A 20,001-nucleotide genomic window follows, 5' to 3' on the forward strand; every position below is an offset into this window, starting at 1 on the left:
TATTTGCTGTACATTTTCCTCTTAACAACCACTGAAGTGTTAGCAGCTTCATGACAAGGTTCATCAAGTTCAAGTGATTGGGAAAGTTTAGATATGACAACATTTCAATAAGCCAATGAGTAAAGTAAGAAAATTAAAGTTGACCCTTAGAAAATCCACCTGGGCAATCTATCATGCACCTTGGTTGTTACAACCATTTACCAGGCTTCTGTCTAGCAGTTATCTATGACGCACTAAAAATGTGACCTCCAAATTCTGGTTTCAAATTCATCACATATATCAATAGGATCCTTAAAATCCTACATGTAACATACCGTATACAGTAATCCTTTAATTGAATTTTACCTCTTAAGTGTCAAACCTTTGGCTATAATAACCTCAGTGCTTTGTCATGCATTCCCCTTGGCACTGCACTGAAACATTTACCACAAAAATCTTGTTCCTCCAACACCTCACATTTGTCACTTCACTCTCTCCTTGTTCACAGCCCCAATTCCCCAAGGTGGCCATCTCTCTAACTGTCTTTTTTGCCTTGTTTTACCCTTCCTAGTCCTGCTTTCTGACTGTGAAGCTCTATGCTCCTCCATTTTTCCTGTCATAGAAAAACCAGAAATGATACAGGTGGCACAGGCCCATGAAGACTAGGACACATACCTCAACATAAAACAAATGCAGTCTTATTGTAAGTGAATGTCTAGTATATGTTAAATTTAAAACAAATCCAAACAAGTATTTTCACGAAGACAAGTAGTGCAGCGGCTTCCTGATTTTAATGTATAAATGCATGGTTAAATGTGAAATCAGACTGAACCTGAACACCAAACCAGTTTTACTATAACATAACATCCAACCCGTGTTCAATGCCCCCCACCCAACCACCAATCACAATAGTTACAATGTTGCCCTTACAGTGAGAAACTCACCAGTGTGACCTGTTCTCTTTTCAGTATGCAACCAGAACATGTACAGGTGCATCTCAATAAATTAGAATATCGTGGAAAAGTCCATTTATTTCAGTAATTCAACTCAAATAGTGAAACTCGTGTATTATATAAATTCAGTACACACAGACTGAAGTAGTTTAAGCTGTTGGGTCTTTTAAATGTGATGATTTGGGCCCACATTTAACAAAAACCCACCAATTCACTATGTTAATAAATTAGAATACCTCATAAGACCTATAAAAAAAACATTTTTAGTGAATTGCTGGCCTTCTGGAAAGTATGTTCTTTTACTGTACATGTACTCAATACATGGTAGGGGCTCCTTTTGCTTTAATTACTGCCTCAATTCGGCGTGGCATGGAGGTGATCAGTCTGTGGCACTGCTGAGGTGGTATGGAAGCCCAGGTTTCTTTGACAGTGGCCTTCAGCTCATCTGCATTATTTTGTTTCTCATTTGTCATTTTCCTCTTGACAATACCCCATAGATTCTCTATGGGGTTCAGGTCTGGTGAGTTTGCTGGCCAGTCAAGCACACCAGCACCATGGCCAGTTTCTACACACACTTCTTCCCTCAGCCAAGTATTTCTCTAGTCTACTCTGTAGTCAACATTCATGCCACTGACTGTATATACAGTGGATATCACATTACCTCTTCCCTCCACTATGCAAAAGTGAAACCAAAATACTGTGAATTCGACGGCTGCCATCTTGCTCTTTTTGCAACCAAATTCTGTGCATTAGCAAAGTAGTTGCATTATATATCAGATAAAACTGTCAAATCAACTGAAATACATCCCTTTTTTATAACTTATTAAAAACCTACCAGAAAAATGACCACTTTTACACACACCAGCATAATAATGTCTACCAAAAACAGTAGAAATTGCCTCCGATTTATTACTTTGAGTTTTTAGTTTGGCTCATGTCGCATCTGCTAACATGGAGGTGGGATTTATGATCATTTGCTTATAGTACAACCAGCCACACAGTCAATGGTTGAAACAGAAAAATTAATAAACCAACAAGCTTGTTTGTTACCCCACCTCAGCGCGTAAAGGACGGTCCCATTGGGGAAGATGCGGATTAATCTGTTCTCCACAGTGATGTCATGGAGAAACGACTTCTTGGAGTCTACGATGAAGGTGTCAGGGACCCACAGGAGCTCAACTAGCCTCCCATCAAGACTCAAGCTCTTGTTACCTTCAAATACCAGGCGCTCGTCTGTCCAGCGCTGGCGGAGGAAAATGGTGGCAGTGTAGTCCTGCAGGAATGGGGACCAAAGGTTACAACAGAGCTAGCAGACTATATGCTGAGAGATAAGTCAGATTGTTACAAACCAAGCATCTCCAATGTACTCCCCCCGCCCCCCAACACTCACCCCCCTTTTTAATTGTTGGGTATTAAAGTCATTAGGTACCTAAGCCCCTCTGTGCCTGAAGCAACAATAATCCTGTCATGTGCTTCAAGTCAGCAGGTATCTTCTTTTAGGAAACTGATCTATTTGAAAGTTACATCATGTGTAGTTACATAGTTCATTTCTTCTATTCTCTAGCAACAAACTGTGACTATAAATACAGTTCTTCCTGTTGGTCACATAGTATTGCTGTCTCCTAATGTGCAGGTTTGGTTTTGTCTCAAGAGTTCACTGTTGCTATTCTAAAGAGTTGCCTGCATTAATAACCAATTCCCATTCTCGGTCCTGACCACTGACCTGAATGCATTTGCTGTTGTGTTTAATTTGATTTTGTTGTAACCCTGTATTTACTGCCAGTCAAACTAAACACTTCCGGTTATACTGATAAACTGGACTGCTCTTCTGTAATCAACTATCATATCCAAGATCTACTGGCCAGTCATTACATAACCAACCAATTTGTCAACTACTAAAATGAAAAAGCCTAATTAGTGTATAAAAAATTGTTAATTTCTGCAGTACAAACAAAAATGTAACAAAATTCCATAAATGTAAAGGACATAAGTTCCAAAAATTGTATTTGGCCTGAGACTTAAAGTAAAACCCCCTCTACTGACAGTACAGCACAGAAGATATTGCCTTACCATATTGATCTCAGAGATGGTGTCAATGCTGGCAATATCCAAGCTCATGCCCACTGTTACAGGACCATCTAGAAAGAAATGTGCACACAAAACTATGATTACGTTCTTCATCCACCTTTTACACACTGTATTATCCCCAGTACTCTGCAACTGAATGTGAGTTGCATAATATAAGTGTATATTTTAGAATACACCAATCAGCCATAATATTATGACCACTGGCAGGTGAAGTGAATAACACTGACTATCTGTTACAGTGGCACCTGTCAGTGTGTGGGGTATATTAGGCAGCAAGTGAACATCTAGTCCTCAAAGTTGATGTGTTAGAAGCAGGAAAAATGGGCAAGTGAGTGAGCGACTCTGACAAGGGCCAAACTGTGACGGTGAGATGACTGGATCAGAGCATCTCCCACACTGCAGGTCTTGGTGGGTGTGCTTGATCTGCAGTGGTTAGTACCTACCAACAGTGGTCTAAGGAAGAACAAATGGTGAACTGGCAACAGGGTCATTGACACCCATGGATCACCTTACTATAGATTAAACTTTTAACTTCCATTTATACTTTTCAAAAGATTAAAATTTATTTGAATCTTTGTTAAAATGGTTGAAATGAGAAATACTGTACATTGGTCTCTGAAGAGAAAGAGTCAGGGGCTGTAGTGGTGATATCACACCTAGAATGGTGAGGCTGTTGAATTTGTCTAAAACATTCTCTCTAACTTGTCCTCACGACCACAGTTTTCACTGCTTTTACATAAGTTTTTCACTGAATTGTAGACACATCTGTGCTCTTCCTGACAGTAGAACTGTGGAAGCAAATGGATTCACAGAAGATGCACAGTGAGCTGCAGAGTGACACGAGTGCCAACCAACTGTCAGACTGACTCCTATGTAAACAGTATTAGGCAAGTGGTCATAATGTTATGACTGATCAGTGTATAAGGTTATGCAGTACAACAATGGACAGCACATTTTAAAATGCTAGTGATCCTACATTGCTGGTACAGTAACAGGTGCAGTCTGTTGGGTGTGAACCTCACTGAGGGAATTAGCTCTCTCAGAATCACCATCAAAGAGGGGTAGCTTAACCACACTCCTGCATTTCATCTCCCCATTCTCCTTCTCTCAGTCTTCATTTCTGTAACCTGGTGCCATGTTGCACATACTGTACATGCTTCCATTGTTAGTGGCTGTTTCTTTACATGTAAAGAAAACCTAAAATTGAGACATTTGGCTGGGGCATCCACTGGAATTCAGCTTGAAAAGGATATTTCAACATTTTAGTAAATACACATTCACTCTGGCAAATTTAGATGCGAACATCAATATGACTGTAAATATAAAGCTACCACTAGCAATAGGTTTGCATAGTTTAGCAAACAAGCTAGAAAACAAAGGGGGGATAGCCAGCTTGGTCGTGACAGAGGGTACCAAAATCTTATCAGCACCTCTAAAAACACACCCTTGTTAAGTGTTAAAACACTGGCTCACTATTAGCCTTTATGGTCACCTTTAGACAGTAGTTAGTTGTTTTCCATCTTTATGCTAAGCTAACTGCTGGCTTTAGTTTCACAGTTAGCAAACAAAGTGTTATCTTCTCATATATAAAGGGGCCATTTTGCTCCAAAAGCCAAGTCAGACTTCACTGAAATAAAAATTAACATCTAATTTCTAGCATCACAGTAAAATTCTGTTGTAATACCATGGTGTATGGAGTCCTTACCATGGAGTCCGTATGGTAAAAAGTACTGGATACAACATTACAAACAAGCACAAGTACGTTAATAAGGGGAGACAAAAACACATGATTTGAATGGGTTATTATCTTGTGCTCACAAGAGAAAATTGCATAGTTAAATGGCAGTCATTATTCCCATGCCCAAACTGTGGCAACAGCTTTGAGAGTATCACATACAGTTAAAGACTACAAACACATCTGCCTGTCTTACAGTCATTGACCAAAAAGGGGGGGGGGGTTGTGCACATGAAGTCTTGAGAAATGAACCCTCTTGCGAACCAGTTGGCTGGAAGGCTTCATCTCGACATCACTGGTGATAGGTGCTGACAGGAAAGCGCAGTACAACATTGAATGACAATCTAACAATTGTACCAGAAAAACAAGGCAGTATATGTAAGGTGGAGACCACAAGCCACAGGTGAGTGGCATTAGCCAGGTGATCTGAATCAGACACTGATTGACAATAAAGAGGCTGGGGAGAGTGAGATAGTGAAAACCTGGAGGTTTCTTTCAAACTAAGAGACTCCAGCAGGAAATCAGGGGTGGAACATACAGTTGCAGGTTTTAGTGAAGCATGTCTGGATGATTTCTGCTTAAGGGCTGGAGAATGAATAAAATCCATGGAAGTTCCCCCAGTGCTAGTACTGCAGTGTGTGAAAACTGAATGTGTGCTTGTGTTTGCCTGTGCTTTTACCATCAGTGTGTGCCAAAATTGTGTTCCTAAGCAGGAGGGCTTGTGATTATGCTGAACAACATTGAATTTAGTAAAGTCTGAGGTGTTATTATAGAGCAAACAGTGAGTAAACAACCCATAATCACATTGTGACAGGTTCCTGGCATCTAGAACAATAACAGTAGTGAGGGATTTGCAGGGAGCATTGTTCGTTTAAAGCATACACTGAAATAGACTGTTTCTCTATGGCAAGTAAATTAGTAGGCTGCTTAAATCACAATGCATACTAGCAGATATGGCTGAAATAATATCAACCTATTTTTAGATTTATATAGATTCGTGTTTCAGTAAATAACACGTTTATTTACTGGCCTCACACCCGTGTTGATGCTAGCTTTCTGTTGGACTCTTATTTTCAGTTCATTACAACTAATTCCAGCTATGAGCAAAGCAATTTTAAGGACAAAAACTATCATCTGTACCCCTCTTTATCAAGCCTATATTTCCCCTGAACATTCTGTCATTTCCATGCTGTGCTGCAGTTTCCTTACTGTCAAAGAAAGGCCTGAGGTACTTGTTATATCCTTTCATCAGCCTCTGAATGGTAGGAGGCAGAATCTCTCCTTCCTTCACTTCTGCGCTGAGCATTGACCTCTCTAACAACCTGAGAACAAAGACAGAGAAAGAAAGAGTGAGAGAATGATTTTTCTCTTGTTGTGCATTTACCAGGTGGATTCCTCGTCACAGCCCCTCCCTGCTCACAGAATATGCAGGGTTTTAACTGAGTTCCACATCAAACCATGCTGAGATAAAGAAAATACATTAGGTTAAAATGAAAGCCTGAACTGCAAAATGAGAAGAAAAAGAAGAAAAGAACAAAAATTTTGCCTTGCTTCATTTAATTAATAGATACTTTGGATTGAGTGATTTCAAGATATTTTAAACTAGGCCTTTCTCTGTTTCTTCATTCATGTTTGCCCTTAAAATTATTGTCTGCGTTCATGAGATTTTTTCCACCACTCTCTGAATGCTAGCCATAAAGACACAGTGAAGTGTGGAAAGATGATTATATTGCTTGCAATCAAAACAAGGAAAAACAACAATGATTGTGCCATCCCCTGTTTTATATGTGCTTGTGTATAAATCAAGCTCTAAATGCCTGCTCTGTAGAGTGAAAGCCCCGGGGGCACATGCCATGATACAAGAGGGGTGGAAGCAAGACAGATCAGGCCATGTGCAGAGGCAGAAACTATTCATCTCCCTACGATGGCAGTATTTCAGACTCCCCTCTGTCACATTTACACTGCTGCAGTCAAAAATAACACATGAAGAGCAAGAAGTGAGATGGGCTGTTTGTCATCAAATAGCCACAGCTTCATGAGTCACTGGGTCAAGATGTTTGAAACATCAGTATGGTATTGTCAATGAATGTTGATACCTTGGTATAATTGCTGTAAACATATTAACTGACTTGGATGATTAGCTTCTATTTCATGCCAGTATAACTGTTCACGCTGGTGTCTTCTGTTGCTTCCTGTTAAAATGATACATGTTGCATTGATGCTGACAAAAAAACAATTTATAGCAATATATTATATACAGTATCTTTCTTGCTACATCTGACTCTGTGGGACACGGTTCCTCTTTTTGACAAGCTTGTTAATTGTAGAAACAGCTTAGTCCATGAAACTCAGTGCAGACACCAAGCTGTCTGTAAGCATCTTATTTTTGACACAAGAGATGCCATTTCATTTCTAAAATCACCACTTGACTTTGTGTTTAAAATTTTATCAAGTGAAAGTGCGTACATATAGGCTATCTATGAGAAAATCAATAGTTCTCTTCATTTCCTCCCCATGAAAGATCAGGCTGTTCTACTGGTGAATCTAGCCCACAGCCCCAGAGCTGCACCTCTGGACCAGACAGGGTTCTACCAAAAAAGAAATGCAGAAGAAAGTCATCCCTATGTAGCTCAAAACTTGTTTCACCTGACTGTGTCAAATCAGCTTAGACAGTGAGCAACTCACTCCTAGTATTCTGTTGCTATGCTGCATAAAATCTCACTCACGTGGTTCATGCCTGTTGTTTCAACAGGCCAGGGTCTTGGATGGGAAAGCCACTTCAGTGATGGTAGTGACAGTACTCTGCCTCTGGCATTTGCTGCATTATCAATTTGGGTCACTGCCTTCATAAATGTTTTTGCATCTGTATGAGGGTGATGGGTGCATGTTTCTGTGTGGAATCAAAATTACTGTACATATGGGTGACAAAATAAAGGAAAAACCTGACTAAATGAGTGGTCTCTTCTAGGATGACGGCACCCCCATCCACAGGGCAAGGGGTTCAATGAGCATGGCCTTCACAGCCACTGCATTTCAACCCAGTTGATGGGAGATTATGGGATCTGATATGTTAGACAGCACCAACCCATCCTCTTTCTCAAGGTGTCAAATACTGACAATATGTCAAGTACCTTTAGTGTCATACTAATGCCAAAGGCTATTTTGGGCATTTGTATGAAATGCACAGTTTTCAGTAGAATATCCACTAGTGTCAGTATTTGATGGCCAGAGCAAGAGTTTATAGTATATGAAAGGAGAAAGTCTGCCTTAGGAGGTGGATGGGGTGGACACTGGGTCAAACAAACATTAAACTTTCCCACTGGAGATGGGAGTTCACCTCCAATGTGCAATGAAGTGGTTTAAATGAGTGAATGTTTAAATCCAAGCCACAACTTTTTCCTAAGCATAACCACATAGTTTTGTGCCTAAATATAACCATGTACCTACCTGTAGTTTTTGTGAACTGACTCAAGTAGATTAGCGATGTTCTGTAGTGGAAACCCCAAGCATCTTATATGGATGCCAAAGGCATGCTTTAGAGTCAGTATAAGACACAAGAGGTACTTTACAAAAAGTCAGTAATTGATGCCCTGGGAACACGAACACACTGAGAGGGCTCTTCACCATTATCATCAAAACACAAACTGAGGGAATATCTTTTGGAAGAATAATATTCATCCCTCCAGTAGAGTTCAGATACTTGGAGTCCATTTACAAAGGTGCACTGAAGCTGTTCTGGTGGCATGTGGTGGCCCAGCACCTTACTGAGTCACCTGTCTGTTTCTGCTGTGAAATGTAAAAAGAACCCCCCTCTCTACAATGAAAAACTGAAAAACAAAATGTACCGGTTCAGGAAAATATTTTTTGATTATTAAAAAAAAAGCAGAGAATTCAACACAAAAACAGAAATTATACAGCAGAACTGCAGGTTCCATATATCATGGAATGGATTTCCTAAACCATACATACTGACAGCAGTAGAGCTATTTGTCTTTGATGTTCACAGCAGTTTTACAGGCTGACAATGAAACATCGCTGCTTTGACCAGGGTGTGAGCTAAGAGCCCCCAGCTCCTCTCACTCTATCCATCTCTGAAAATCCCCTGACTATTTAACTTTTGGCAGGCTAACCCTTCACCTGTTGACGGGGATAAGACCTCAGTTTTCCAATCTGCCAAACAGTCGCTATCCACTGGGACTGACAATGGAAAAAAGAAAAATACAGAGCCTTAGAATGCTGCAAGAACCACACAGGGTACTGTTATAAACAGCTCATCTTAGATTTTTTTTTTGTGCCAGGCAGCATGATCAAGAATATATTCAGGCTGTGTTCTGCAACAGCAACCTCACACATTAATCACACTGTAAACCCATGCATACACACGAACACATCACTGATATTTATGTCCCTCTGTACACAGATGAAAGCACAGTCTGTGGTGTACACATTTTCCCAGAATGCTTGCTGACAGACCTGACACTTGCCCACAAGGCTGCCTATCAAGAACAACAAGATGACATACAGCTGAGATGAAGAAGGCCTTTGCCATTCTGAGACACAACCTATTGTTTGGCTTCAGCACAAGTGCAAAAACATAACTGTGCATTTAAAAATTACTTTTTGAATTTTGATATTAGGAGTAATGTTAAACATCACCTGCCATAGAAAATACACTAACAAGTAAAATTCTAAAGCAGAAAAAAGCATTCAAATCAATGATACAGTTGTAGGTAGTTCTGCCATAATGGCACAGTAGGAGCTTCCAGCACAGAAACTCAAAGTTGTTGAACAAAACAGTGAACACACAGGAAAGATTTACAAACTTTCCTCTCTCCCTATGCATCTATATGCCACCATTACACATCACTAGCTTTGTGTTTCCTCTCTCCCGTAGTGTGTCCTCTCTCTCTTTCTCTCCCTGTACCTTTCTGCAGGTAGCCCTGGCTCTGGAGCTCTATGTTTCTGATGAGCAGTCACCAGCCACATCGACCTGACCAGTGTTTGATTGTTTGTTGTGTCTTGTTGCTTTTCTTCTTTTCTCTCTCCTCTGTCCACTCACCCCAACCGGTCAAGGCAGAAGGCCACCCACCAAGAGCCGGGGTCTGTCGAAGGTTTCTTTCGTTAAAGGGAGTTTTTCCTCCCCACTGTTGCCAAGTGCTTGCTGAAGGGGGATTTGTTGGGTTTTCCCTTTGTAATAATAGTGACCTAGACCTTACTTTGTAAATTTGAAAATATCCAAAAATGCATCTTGTAGATTATCTCTTAAGCTGCTGGCTCAGCAGCTGGATGTCACCATGAGAAACAGAGCTGCAAAACACTACCTGATTTCTGAGGGCTTGATCTGATGTGGCAGTTGTAGCAGCAACATCATCAGCACATGATACTGTAGGCCTTCAGTGAGAAACACCTTCTAATATGTTAATTGCCAATCACAAATGATTGCTTCATAGCTCTCTGAAGGTGGTGGGGAAGGAAGTGCCAGCAGGAAGCAGGGATCAGTTTGTTACTGTTTCCCATAGTCAAATTCTTCTGCTTTCCTCAGTAATTAGCTCTTTGCTTTGCTTTGCTTAGTTTGCTTTCTCTCCTCATCCCTCCTTTTATTGCTTTCTCACAGTATTAACACTTAATGTCTCAGTTGCTTCATTGCACCACCATGAAACTAATTATCCAAAATATTAGCCCCTTTATATCCACAGTGAGAAATTAGCATAGATTCTCAGTTGTCATCAATAACAAATCTAATTGTGAATGATGTGCTTCTTTATTAAATCTTTTTTAACACAAGCTCTGGGACTTTAGGAGGTCAAACAAAGCCCAAATAAGATCTCTGGTGAGTATTAATTAAAATGATACTACAAAGCGCTATCATGGTTAATAGAGCCTTATCTGTACCCTCAGTTTTGTAGCCTTTTAATAAAAAATGGACCTTGGAGCTTTGGAGATGCTTGTGCACAGATAATGTACATAGAATACAAGGTTAATGCTTTAAAATTTTCCATTAGATACTGAACCACTTAACTCCACTATGCAAAAGTGAAGCGAAAATATTGTGAATACACCAGAAGTGACCAGAAGTGAAGTAATGCATCAGGCCGCTAATCAAAGCTGTCAAATCATCTGCAAACACCTCTGTTTATATCAGCAAATTCATTAAAAACAAACTTACCTAAAAAATGACCACTTGTGCACACATCAGCATGATAATATCTACTAAACAACCCAAAAATCACCTCTGGGACAAATGTATCTGATTTATACTTCAACTTTTAGTGTGGCTCATGTCCCATCAGCTAACACAGAGGGGGCAGGGCTTATGTTCTATACTGCAACCAGCCACCAGGGGGCGATTGACTCACATTGACCTCACTTCTGGGAATGTCAGCTTGCCCATTGTTTTTACAATCATTGATCCAGACAGTGTTACGGTAACTTGCGGGGTATAAGTGACACATTAGTATTATATACTAAACCAAGTAACCTGAAAAAGTTCACACTCCATCCCTTAGACAGCATTAAATCAAATAAGTAGTACTGTATGTCAGATAATAATTTCATGCTCTAAATACTAGGAATATTCTTTATGTATGTTATGACTAAAATTCAGACAGCTTTTATGGTTAAGGAGTGAAAATTAAATCCATGCATGCATAAGAATCCACCCAGCCATCCATTATCTTTACCACTTACGAATAGAGTCGTGGGGTCTGGAGCCAATCCCAGCTGACACTGGGCAAGAGGCGAGGTACACCCTGGACAGGTAGCCAGTTTGTCACAGGGCTGACACTTAGAGACAGACAACCACTCACTCCTACAGGCAATTTAGAGTCACCAATCAACCTAACCTGCAGGTCTGGACTGTGGGAGGAAGCCAGGGTACCACGCAGACACTGGGAGAACATGCAAACTCTGCACAGAAAGGCACCGGATTGGCCAGCCAGGGCTCAAACAAACCATGCCACATAAGAATCCTTTATTTCTAAAAGAAAACAACTGTCATATTTGTCATCTGCAGCAGGGAGTGAGATTAAGTCCTTATGCTAATTTAATATCAGTCATTTCTTAAAGAAGATTCATCTTAGAAGTATAGATTGAACTCTTTCAAGTAGAGCAACTAAAATCAACCCCAAGTTCATCAAAAGGTTCTTGCGGTTGAAACACTCAACACACAAAAAATAGTGGTGTTAAATGTTTGTAATGTTCCCCACCAAGTTGTGATGGGTTCATTACAAGCTGCTCTCACAGAAAGAATGAAACCAATAAGTACATGCAACCATGTTTTTCAGAAATTTTAACACTTTTAAATGATCAGGGCTAGTGTGAGAAAATTAAAGTAACAGTGGTACCATGACAAACCACTGTGAAAGTGGAAATTGCAGAGAAACCCAACAGAGGGATGATATTGTTCCAGACAGGGGACCTAAACTTAATGAACATGAAAAGCTGGTTTTCAGTTAGCTTTGCTGCAGAAAATGATAAATGATGAATTTGAAATCACTCACAGTCGCTGAAGTAAAGAGAAAAGTTGCCTCATTATTGAACTTAAACATGAAATTTAAAATATTCTCTATTAAATACCTTCATGTGTTTCCTGCAGACACACTTGACTTGAGATGGACCAACAATAATGGTTTAATGCAGACCTGTATGTAAAATCTGACCATTTGACAAAAAAAAAGAAAAAAAGTTAAAAAAGGTCATCACAAACAAGCTGGACGTTGTTAGCAAGATCACTGACAAACTAATGGTCACAGTACTGTCAAAAGTACTTCACTCTTTTAAACAAACGTGCCAAAGCACCTTTTGGAGTCCAATCTAAACCTTCAAATTGTTATGTACAGATACTGTATGTCTCATTCTGAGTTGACAGTAAAGATAATGAGATCCTCTAAATGGACATTTCTATTTCATCCACAACCTTAACATCTCCTCCTAGATATGATATAGCTATTATCATTATTAACAAATATCAAATACACTATTATTTCCCCAATGACAAAATACTTCGTACAGTAAAATATTCTTTGCTGTAAGCCATTTAATTTTTCTCACGTACCTCTGAAATGTTTTCTTTTGTGGTGTTATGTTTTAGACAGTCAAGTCATGTTAATTATCTGAGCACAGGAGTACACTAATCTCTGTGGTGACATTCAGTAAAAAATTTTAAAAAGAAATGGATTTTTATAAAGGAGTAAGTAAAAGGAAGAAAAGGAAAGTGCAAGCCTTTAATCTCCCTGTAATAGGCTTCAGAAAGATTGTATCCATGTTCTTTGTAACCAGTGATGTGAAACCACTGTGGACTATAAACAGTGTTATGGGGTTACTATTAAGCCTCTGTTGTGAGGCTTCTGGTTATAAAGTTATTTTACCCTCTCTGGCTTGAAGTTGTTTTAACATAGAAATTCACAATTAAACAGATAACTTTAAGTTAAAGGAGGGCTAAACAGAAAACTTAATCTTGGTTTATACTAATTAGGCTAATATCTCTCCAGAGAATGATGCTGTGTGTGTTCCACACCCAGAAGCATAACAGCAAAAGTACAAGAACTTGATTAAAGCATGGGTTTCTCTAATGCTTTCTAGTCTGCTGTCGCCTGCATCAATAACACCTTTAAACAAAATCCTCCCCACCCACACGTTGCATTGTTCTGTTACAGTAACATTAGAAATGCTTTCTCAGCTGAACCTAAGCCGCATTTTGGTAGATCTGACCACCTAGCAATCAGCTAAAACCTGCTTACACCAAACAACTCAAGACAAAACCAGTCTCAGTGAGAACTGTTAACACCTGGAACGAGTGTGCACAGGCCAGCCTGCAGGGCTGTCTAGAGGCCACAGACTGGAACATCTTCAAAGGGGCCACAGCCAACATCCATGAATATGCAGAGACTGTGAGTGACTGCATCAGCTGGTGCACATTCAGATGTGTACCAGCTAGAACGGTGCGTGTTTTCCCCAACCAAAAACCATGGTTTAATATGGATATAAAACACAAAATCAGGAAGAGATGAGAGGCTTTTAAGTCAGGAAGAGTCCTCTCTCACTCATCGGCCGAACTGCTACTGTCAAAATGAAACCTCTACCTCAAATCAACTATCTGTTTACAATGCTTCCCACAACACCCATAGATAAATGGTTTAAATCACTTGATTATATAACTTCACAATTTTATTGGAAAAACAAGAAACCCAAAATTTCTCTATCTACACTCCAAATGAACAAATCACTAGGTGGCCTAGAAGCACCAAACTTCCAATATTACTACTTGACAATTAGGCTACAGTATTTAGTCAAATGGATTCAGAAGGACAGTTGCAACCGTACATGGATAGAATTAGAGCAAAATTACTCCAAAAATAACTCAAATAACTCAGTTGCAGACCTTCCTTTTCTACCAAACTCCATTAAGAAAATGAATGACTGTGAGAACATCACAATCCTCTCAACTCTGACAGCCTGGTGGAAAGCAAACAAAATCACTAAACCATCAATTGCACCATGTAGATACACTCCAATTTGGCACAACCCTGATTTTCAACTGCATAATAACCCTATCTATTTCCCATTATTATTATTGGTAATTTTTTTTTATTTATTTCCCCTCCTTTCCCTTTCTTGCATTTCATAGACTGCATAAGTTGGAAATACCCACACTTCACACACTACAATCTTGTAAACTCTATATCATTTTGTTATGTCGTGTATCTGTTGTCTTGTCTCCTATGTTCGGTACTATTTTGTTAATGTGTTATTTTGTTTCAAAAAAATAGAAATTAAAAATAAGATAGCCCACTTAGGACAAAAGTTAAATCATGTTCAGGCAATGCACTTGGACTGGTAACTGTAATATAATTACCTATCAAAGTTTTTGAGCTCAGCAGCTAATACTGTGAGGGGTTGTTGATGGTCTGCAGTGCATGGTATATTGTATTTGTACCAATAATATCTAGGTCCATAAATATTGAAAATTGAGAGATGAAAGTGCAAAGAAATGTTATAAGGCACATTGGGCAGGGTGTTTCTCCTTATAAAAGCATAATCTATCTTAAAAATATTTTTATAAGCATCATCAGTGGGCAGATAATAAGCTATATCTTCATGCTGGTACGTGGCGAGAAGGCTGCATGCTCCACCTTCTTTTTAAATAGTTTGGCTTAAGGGTTGCCTGTAATTTTGCATTTTGAAATGTTTATCCTTAGGGTTTCTCAGTACTGAATGATGTCCCTTGTGCATTGCCCACAGTCTCATTACACATAGACAATTTGCTCAAAAACAATGATCAATGCAAATAATAATCAGCATGAGATCTTTGAAAGCTCACAGATTTATGAAATAATTCATTTCACACTTAAATGGTCAAAGTGTTGCATATGGCATTTAAACTAAAAGCAGATGCATTTGGCAACACATTAGTGGAGCAGGCAACCTGCTGCAGCACATTAATCCCAAAGGTGACTATACAAAGGAGCGCTGACTATACAGAGAATATCTTATAGCAGGATTCAGCAAAGCTTTGGCTTTCTAAAATTTGTAAAGTACATTCTGTGCTTTGAAAGTAAACTGTAAGAAGACAGGCGTCTCTTGGTGGTAAAGGACAGATTTGCACCAAAACATCCCATCATTCTCTCCATATGACCTCTGCATGAGTTGTAATATATGTGGTAGTGGATCCTGCCTCATTGGTTCTGCTCAGCAGCAGCATAAAAGCTTGCTGTCTGATACATGGGGACTTGTTACTGAGTATTCATGGGTCACAATAAAATGATGCAACTGAATACCTCTCTATTTCACCTCAGTTCATTGCATACAAAGCTTTGAATCTGTTGCTAATTAGAATGTATAATGACTTTATTATGCTTCCTGCCCTTTTGTGGCTACAGATCACAGCAGAGGTATTTTTGTAAGCATTCTCACCTGCTAATGAGGAGGATGGTGAACACGGTCCCTCCAGATACAGAGAGACCCATGACTGCCATAGGAGTGAAGACACCAGGTGAAGTTTATCTGGAAAAGGAGAGGACAACACAATTTAGAAGAAACACAATTTAGAAGGATGGAATAAATCTAAATCACATAGTAAGGAGCTACAGTACTGACATGACTGAAGTACAATCTCTCTAGACCATGATGACCTTAGTTAATGACTTCACAAGTCTGGCACTGAGCTCCAGACTTGGGTGAAAAATAATAAAGCATATTGCAGTTTCTTTCAGTCTTGTTTCTTATACCTTCCTGCTCTCTCCCTCTCAGCCTTTCTTAAGATCAAAGCAGAAAACCTTCAGCGATTAGAATGACTTAACTATCAAGAGTCAACTGCTTTGGATGGCAAGCTGGGTAAAGGAAATAGTTAACAAAAAGCTGAAAGCTTACTTCTTTGGCTGTGGTATTAAAAGTGGCTTTCCACTAGTGTACAGTAGCTTTGAAATACAGTAAGACTTGTTGGTGGAGATAATACCTTTTTGGCTACATAATACGCAGTGTACAGTTAAGGTCTACAGGTAAGACAGTGCACTATCACAGTCCTAATGAATAAAAAATTTACCACCAAGCTTATAATGACTTGTTCATGGTATCCTAAACTTCTTGGGCAGATCATAATAATGCATATGAAATGATAACATACAACTCTAACATTCCTGACATTAATTCTCAGGGCTACATTTCTGGAAGCTGTGGCTCAGGAGAAAGAGCATTCATCTCCCAGTTGGAAGGTTGGTGGCTCAATTCCCGTTGTCCTCAGTCCACATGTCAGTGTCCTTGGGCAAGACACTGAACCTCTAGTTGCCCCTGGTGGCCAGGCAGCAAATGACAGTTCCATCATGAGTAAAAAAAATTCCTCCACAGGGATAAAATATAATTCATTGAGCAGTGCAAGGTGTACACGGTTACAACGAAGACCTGTCTGCATACTGATCATAACTGAATAAAGTATTGTGAAGATACAGGATGGTCCTCTTCCTGTTTCTGTATTCATTGTGCTTTGTCACAATCAAATGGCCTGCAGTAAATAACCTGATTGGTCCTGACACTGCAAGAATGGTTGAAGTTTTCACACTGACACTCTCATTCAATGTCAGTGTTAATATAAAAAGGTATGTGCTCTCAATTAAGGGGGATGTTTTTTTATTGAAATTTTCCTTTCTATCTTTGCACATTGATGAATGATCTTGTGATTGTATATATAAGAATTATATACAAGTGAAGCTGGTATTTTGATTGTTAGGGCCTATTTTTTTTAAAAGGATTTGTAGGACTTTTTAAAAATAATTTCTGAGCAGTTGTTTTACATGAATTCAAAGTTCATCATTTGGGGAAATACACTTGCCTGCTTTTCTGTAAAGTTGCTCATATGTCCAATAAATACAGTACAGTGCTATGACAGTTTAGCTTTGCACAAAAACTGGAAACAGGTGAGCTCTAGAGGCTGGTGAATTTTGTTAATTTTAGACAAAACCAGACTATGTTTCCACCTATTTCTAAAAGATGTGTAAAGCTAAGTTTATCAACTATACCCATACTGAGGAGTGTCATTATAAATTATTATAAATTCATGCATCCTGTTAAAGCATCAAAAGGACTGAATGGCATCCAGCGACAGAGACACCATTCTGTCAGTACATTACAGTAACATGAAGAACTATTCGGGAGATCAGTGATAGTCTGATAGAACCTGACTGACTTATTTTTACACTGAACACATGCAAAGGCTTGATAACATGTGATAACTATGTTTTACATTAAGAGGAAATTTCTGATACAAGAAATGATTGCTGGAATTATGCCTCTGCAAACCAGTCAAATTTACAGGAATGGGACAGACATGAGATCACTGACATTGACCTTTGATCACCAAAATCTAATCAGTTCATCCTTCAGTCCAAGTGGACACCTGTGCCAAATTTGAAAAAATTCTCTAAAGGCACTCCTGAGACATTACATTTACAGATGGACATACAGACTAACTGATGACCCAAAAACATAATGCCTCTGGCCGCGGCTATCACTCAAACCAGCTGATGAAAAATAACAAAAGCTGTCAGCTGTGCAGTTATAGTACTGTGTGTATGATCCATTTTACTCCAGTTTGTAGTAGCAGTACTTTTCCATTTCCAGTCTTTTACTGGCTGTTTAAAAAAAAAAAAAAAAAAACAACCAAGGATATCCAGACCTGCATTTCCACAATAATGAATCATTTAACAGTCTGCTAATTTTCCACTCTGAAAAAGACCTGAATTCTTAAGAGGCAAAGTTATAATAAAATTCATGTTAAATCTCTTTTTATGAAAAGAAACGTGTAATAGGTTCGTGACTGCCATCATAACAATGATTAGACATAAGATTGTTTGTGACATTGTCTGTAGTGGATCTGATGGGCTAGACCATGAGCAAACACGTTTTGTTTTTCATTATAATGTGTAATTGAATTAATTTGTCACTGTCTGTGGATAACTGATTTTTTGACAGACTTATAAATAAATTACACAGTTTTCAGACAAGCCTCTGTGGCCTTATTTCACATTTCACATCAAGGTAAATAAATGAGTGTAGACTTTACAAGCCAGTTGGGCAAGCCACTGATTAACCTGAGCAAGTGCAATGCAGATGCTGTGTCAAGCCACATATCTGCTCTTTGCTTGGGTGAGGATATGGTTCAGGGATGCTTTGTGTTAAGGGTAAACTTCAAAGTACCAAATATTTGCTTACTTGTTTTTTTTTTTTGGTAATGAGCCTGAGATTCTGCGCCAGGTTACACAGTGCTCCAGCTAATGCACTCAACTGCTTCAGCCCAAGTTTGTCTGTTAAAGCATCCTGGCATGTGCCCAAGCTCAATGACCATCCTGATGAAGGACACTCCAGCATGCCTTTCAGCTGTGACTCTAACTGCTGGTAATTTGATTTTAAGATGTCTTGAAAAGAGCAGCAGCCAATATAGAAAGGTACGCCAGGCATAACTGAGTCTATCATCTTTCGTTTTTCTCTTCTTTGTTGCTCTTCAAGGTACTTTTTCTAGATAAGCGGGATGAGTCATATCAACAGCGTGCCAACCTCTGTGGCCTCCAGGCTGCTAGTCTATATCCAAATTCACCCTTTCCCCTGTTATTTTTCTTTCTTTCCTTCATAGCCCTGACTTACTTAATGTTGATGTTTTTGTCATTTTGACTTGTGTTCCATAAAACCACATACACATCCAGAGAGCTTTTCCTGCATTAACTGCCTGAGTGTAAACAACTGCTACAACAGAAAACCATTAAGTCATTGCTACAGACATATTTAAATTAAATCATCTTAGATGAAAGTGGATTGAGGAACGATAAAGTGAATTGGTATCTTCCAGCTTCTGACTGACTGAACACACCTGAGCCTCAGCAGCAGGTCAGGCAGGGATAGTTTGAAAACAAGTGGGACAGCGACCCTTGAGGACTGGAATTGGCCACCCCTGCTTTAGATGCTAGTGCATCCAGAAGGAAGAATGCCACATCTGAATCAAATATGAGTCCTTTGCCTGTTTTTAACACTTTCCATCCCAAACAAACTGATGTTAACCCTGGGTTTTGCTCTTTGTCCCACTCCTGTGCAAAGGAACATGGCCTGTTCAGTCTGGCAGCCATTGTTTCAGACTTTTAGTAGATGAGAAGTCTTCAGAACCACACATATAGCAGCTTTAACTTCTCAGATAAGTGTAGCTCAAATAGCAGTCACTTTAAAGGTAACTTTGAAAGAGATTAATGTTAACAGGCCCTCAGGTAAGTTACACTTTTTCACAGGACAACTTCAGTTCTACAACTCCAGTCCACTCCCTGGGGGCTTTAGCTACCTGTACACTTCTGTCAGATGCAATCCTTGAAAAGAAAAGCTTGCAGGAAACCAGATAATATTAATAATGCATATGGACACTGTGACAGCTCAAGAATGGACAGTGCCAGAAAGATTTATGTCATCACATTATATTATGGATGACAGATGACACTGTACCACTGAGTCAAGCAAGGTCCTATGAGACACAAGCCAGAAAGGAACACAGCTGCTGTCTGGATGCACCTGCACTGCAAACAAACCTGCCAAGTTTAAGTTGTTGCTTTTAACTCAGTGCAAAAATATGTAACTACCAAAAAGGTACATAAGACATAAGAGATAGACTCCAAATAATGCAACAACTGAAATGACTCACCAGTGGCTGTCATGATTCGGTTCCGCTACTTCCTGTCCGGGGTTTATTTTGACGTTACTTCCTGCTTTTGGTTTCCCTTT

General features: G+C 39.3%; 1 protein-coding gene across 3 annotated transcripts in view; it reads right to left on the minus strand.

Annotated features, from left to right (window-relative positions):
• LOC109962413 (gamma-aminobutyric acid receptor subunit pi) overlaps window positions 1-20,001 on the minus strand; it is a 38,684-nt gene that overhangs the window by 11,758 nt on the left and 6,925 nt on the right. For 2 of the 3 annotated variants that reach the window (XR_002275255.1, XM_020604106.1), the window contains exons 2-5: window positions 15,667-15,756; window positions 5,965-6,077; window positions 3,003-3,070; window positions 1,988-2,205 (exon numbers count right to left, since the gene is read on the minus strand). Coding sequence is in view for 2 of the 3 variants with exons in the window: in XM_020604106.1 (XP_020459762.1) it covers window positions 1,988-2,205; window positions 3,003-3,070; window positions 5,965-6,077; window positions 15,667-15,728 (461 nt within the window). In the remaining variant the exon portion in view is untranslated. The other variant, XM_020604115.1, reaches the window with a different exon arrangement.

The sequence above is a fragment of the Monopterus albus genome, unplaced genomic scaffold (genome assembly GCF_001952655.1).
Source record: "Monopterus albus unplaced genomic scaffold, M_albus_1.0 scaffold3.1, whole genome shotgun sequence".
NCBI classification, from domain to species: Eukaryota; Metazoa; Chordata; class Actinopteri; order Synbranchiformes; family Synbranchidae; genus Monopterus; species Monopterus albus.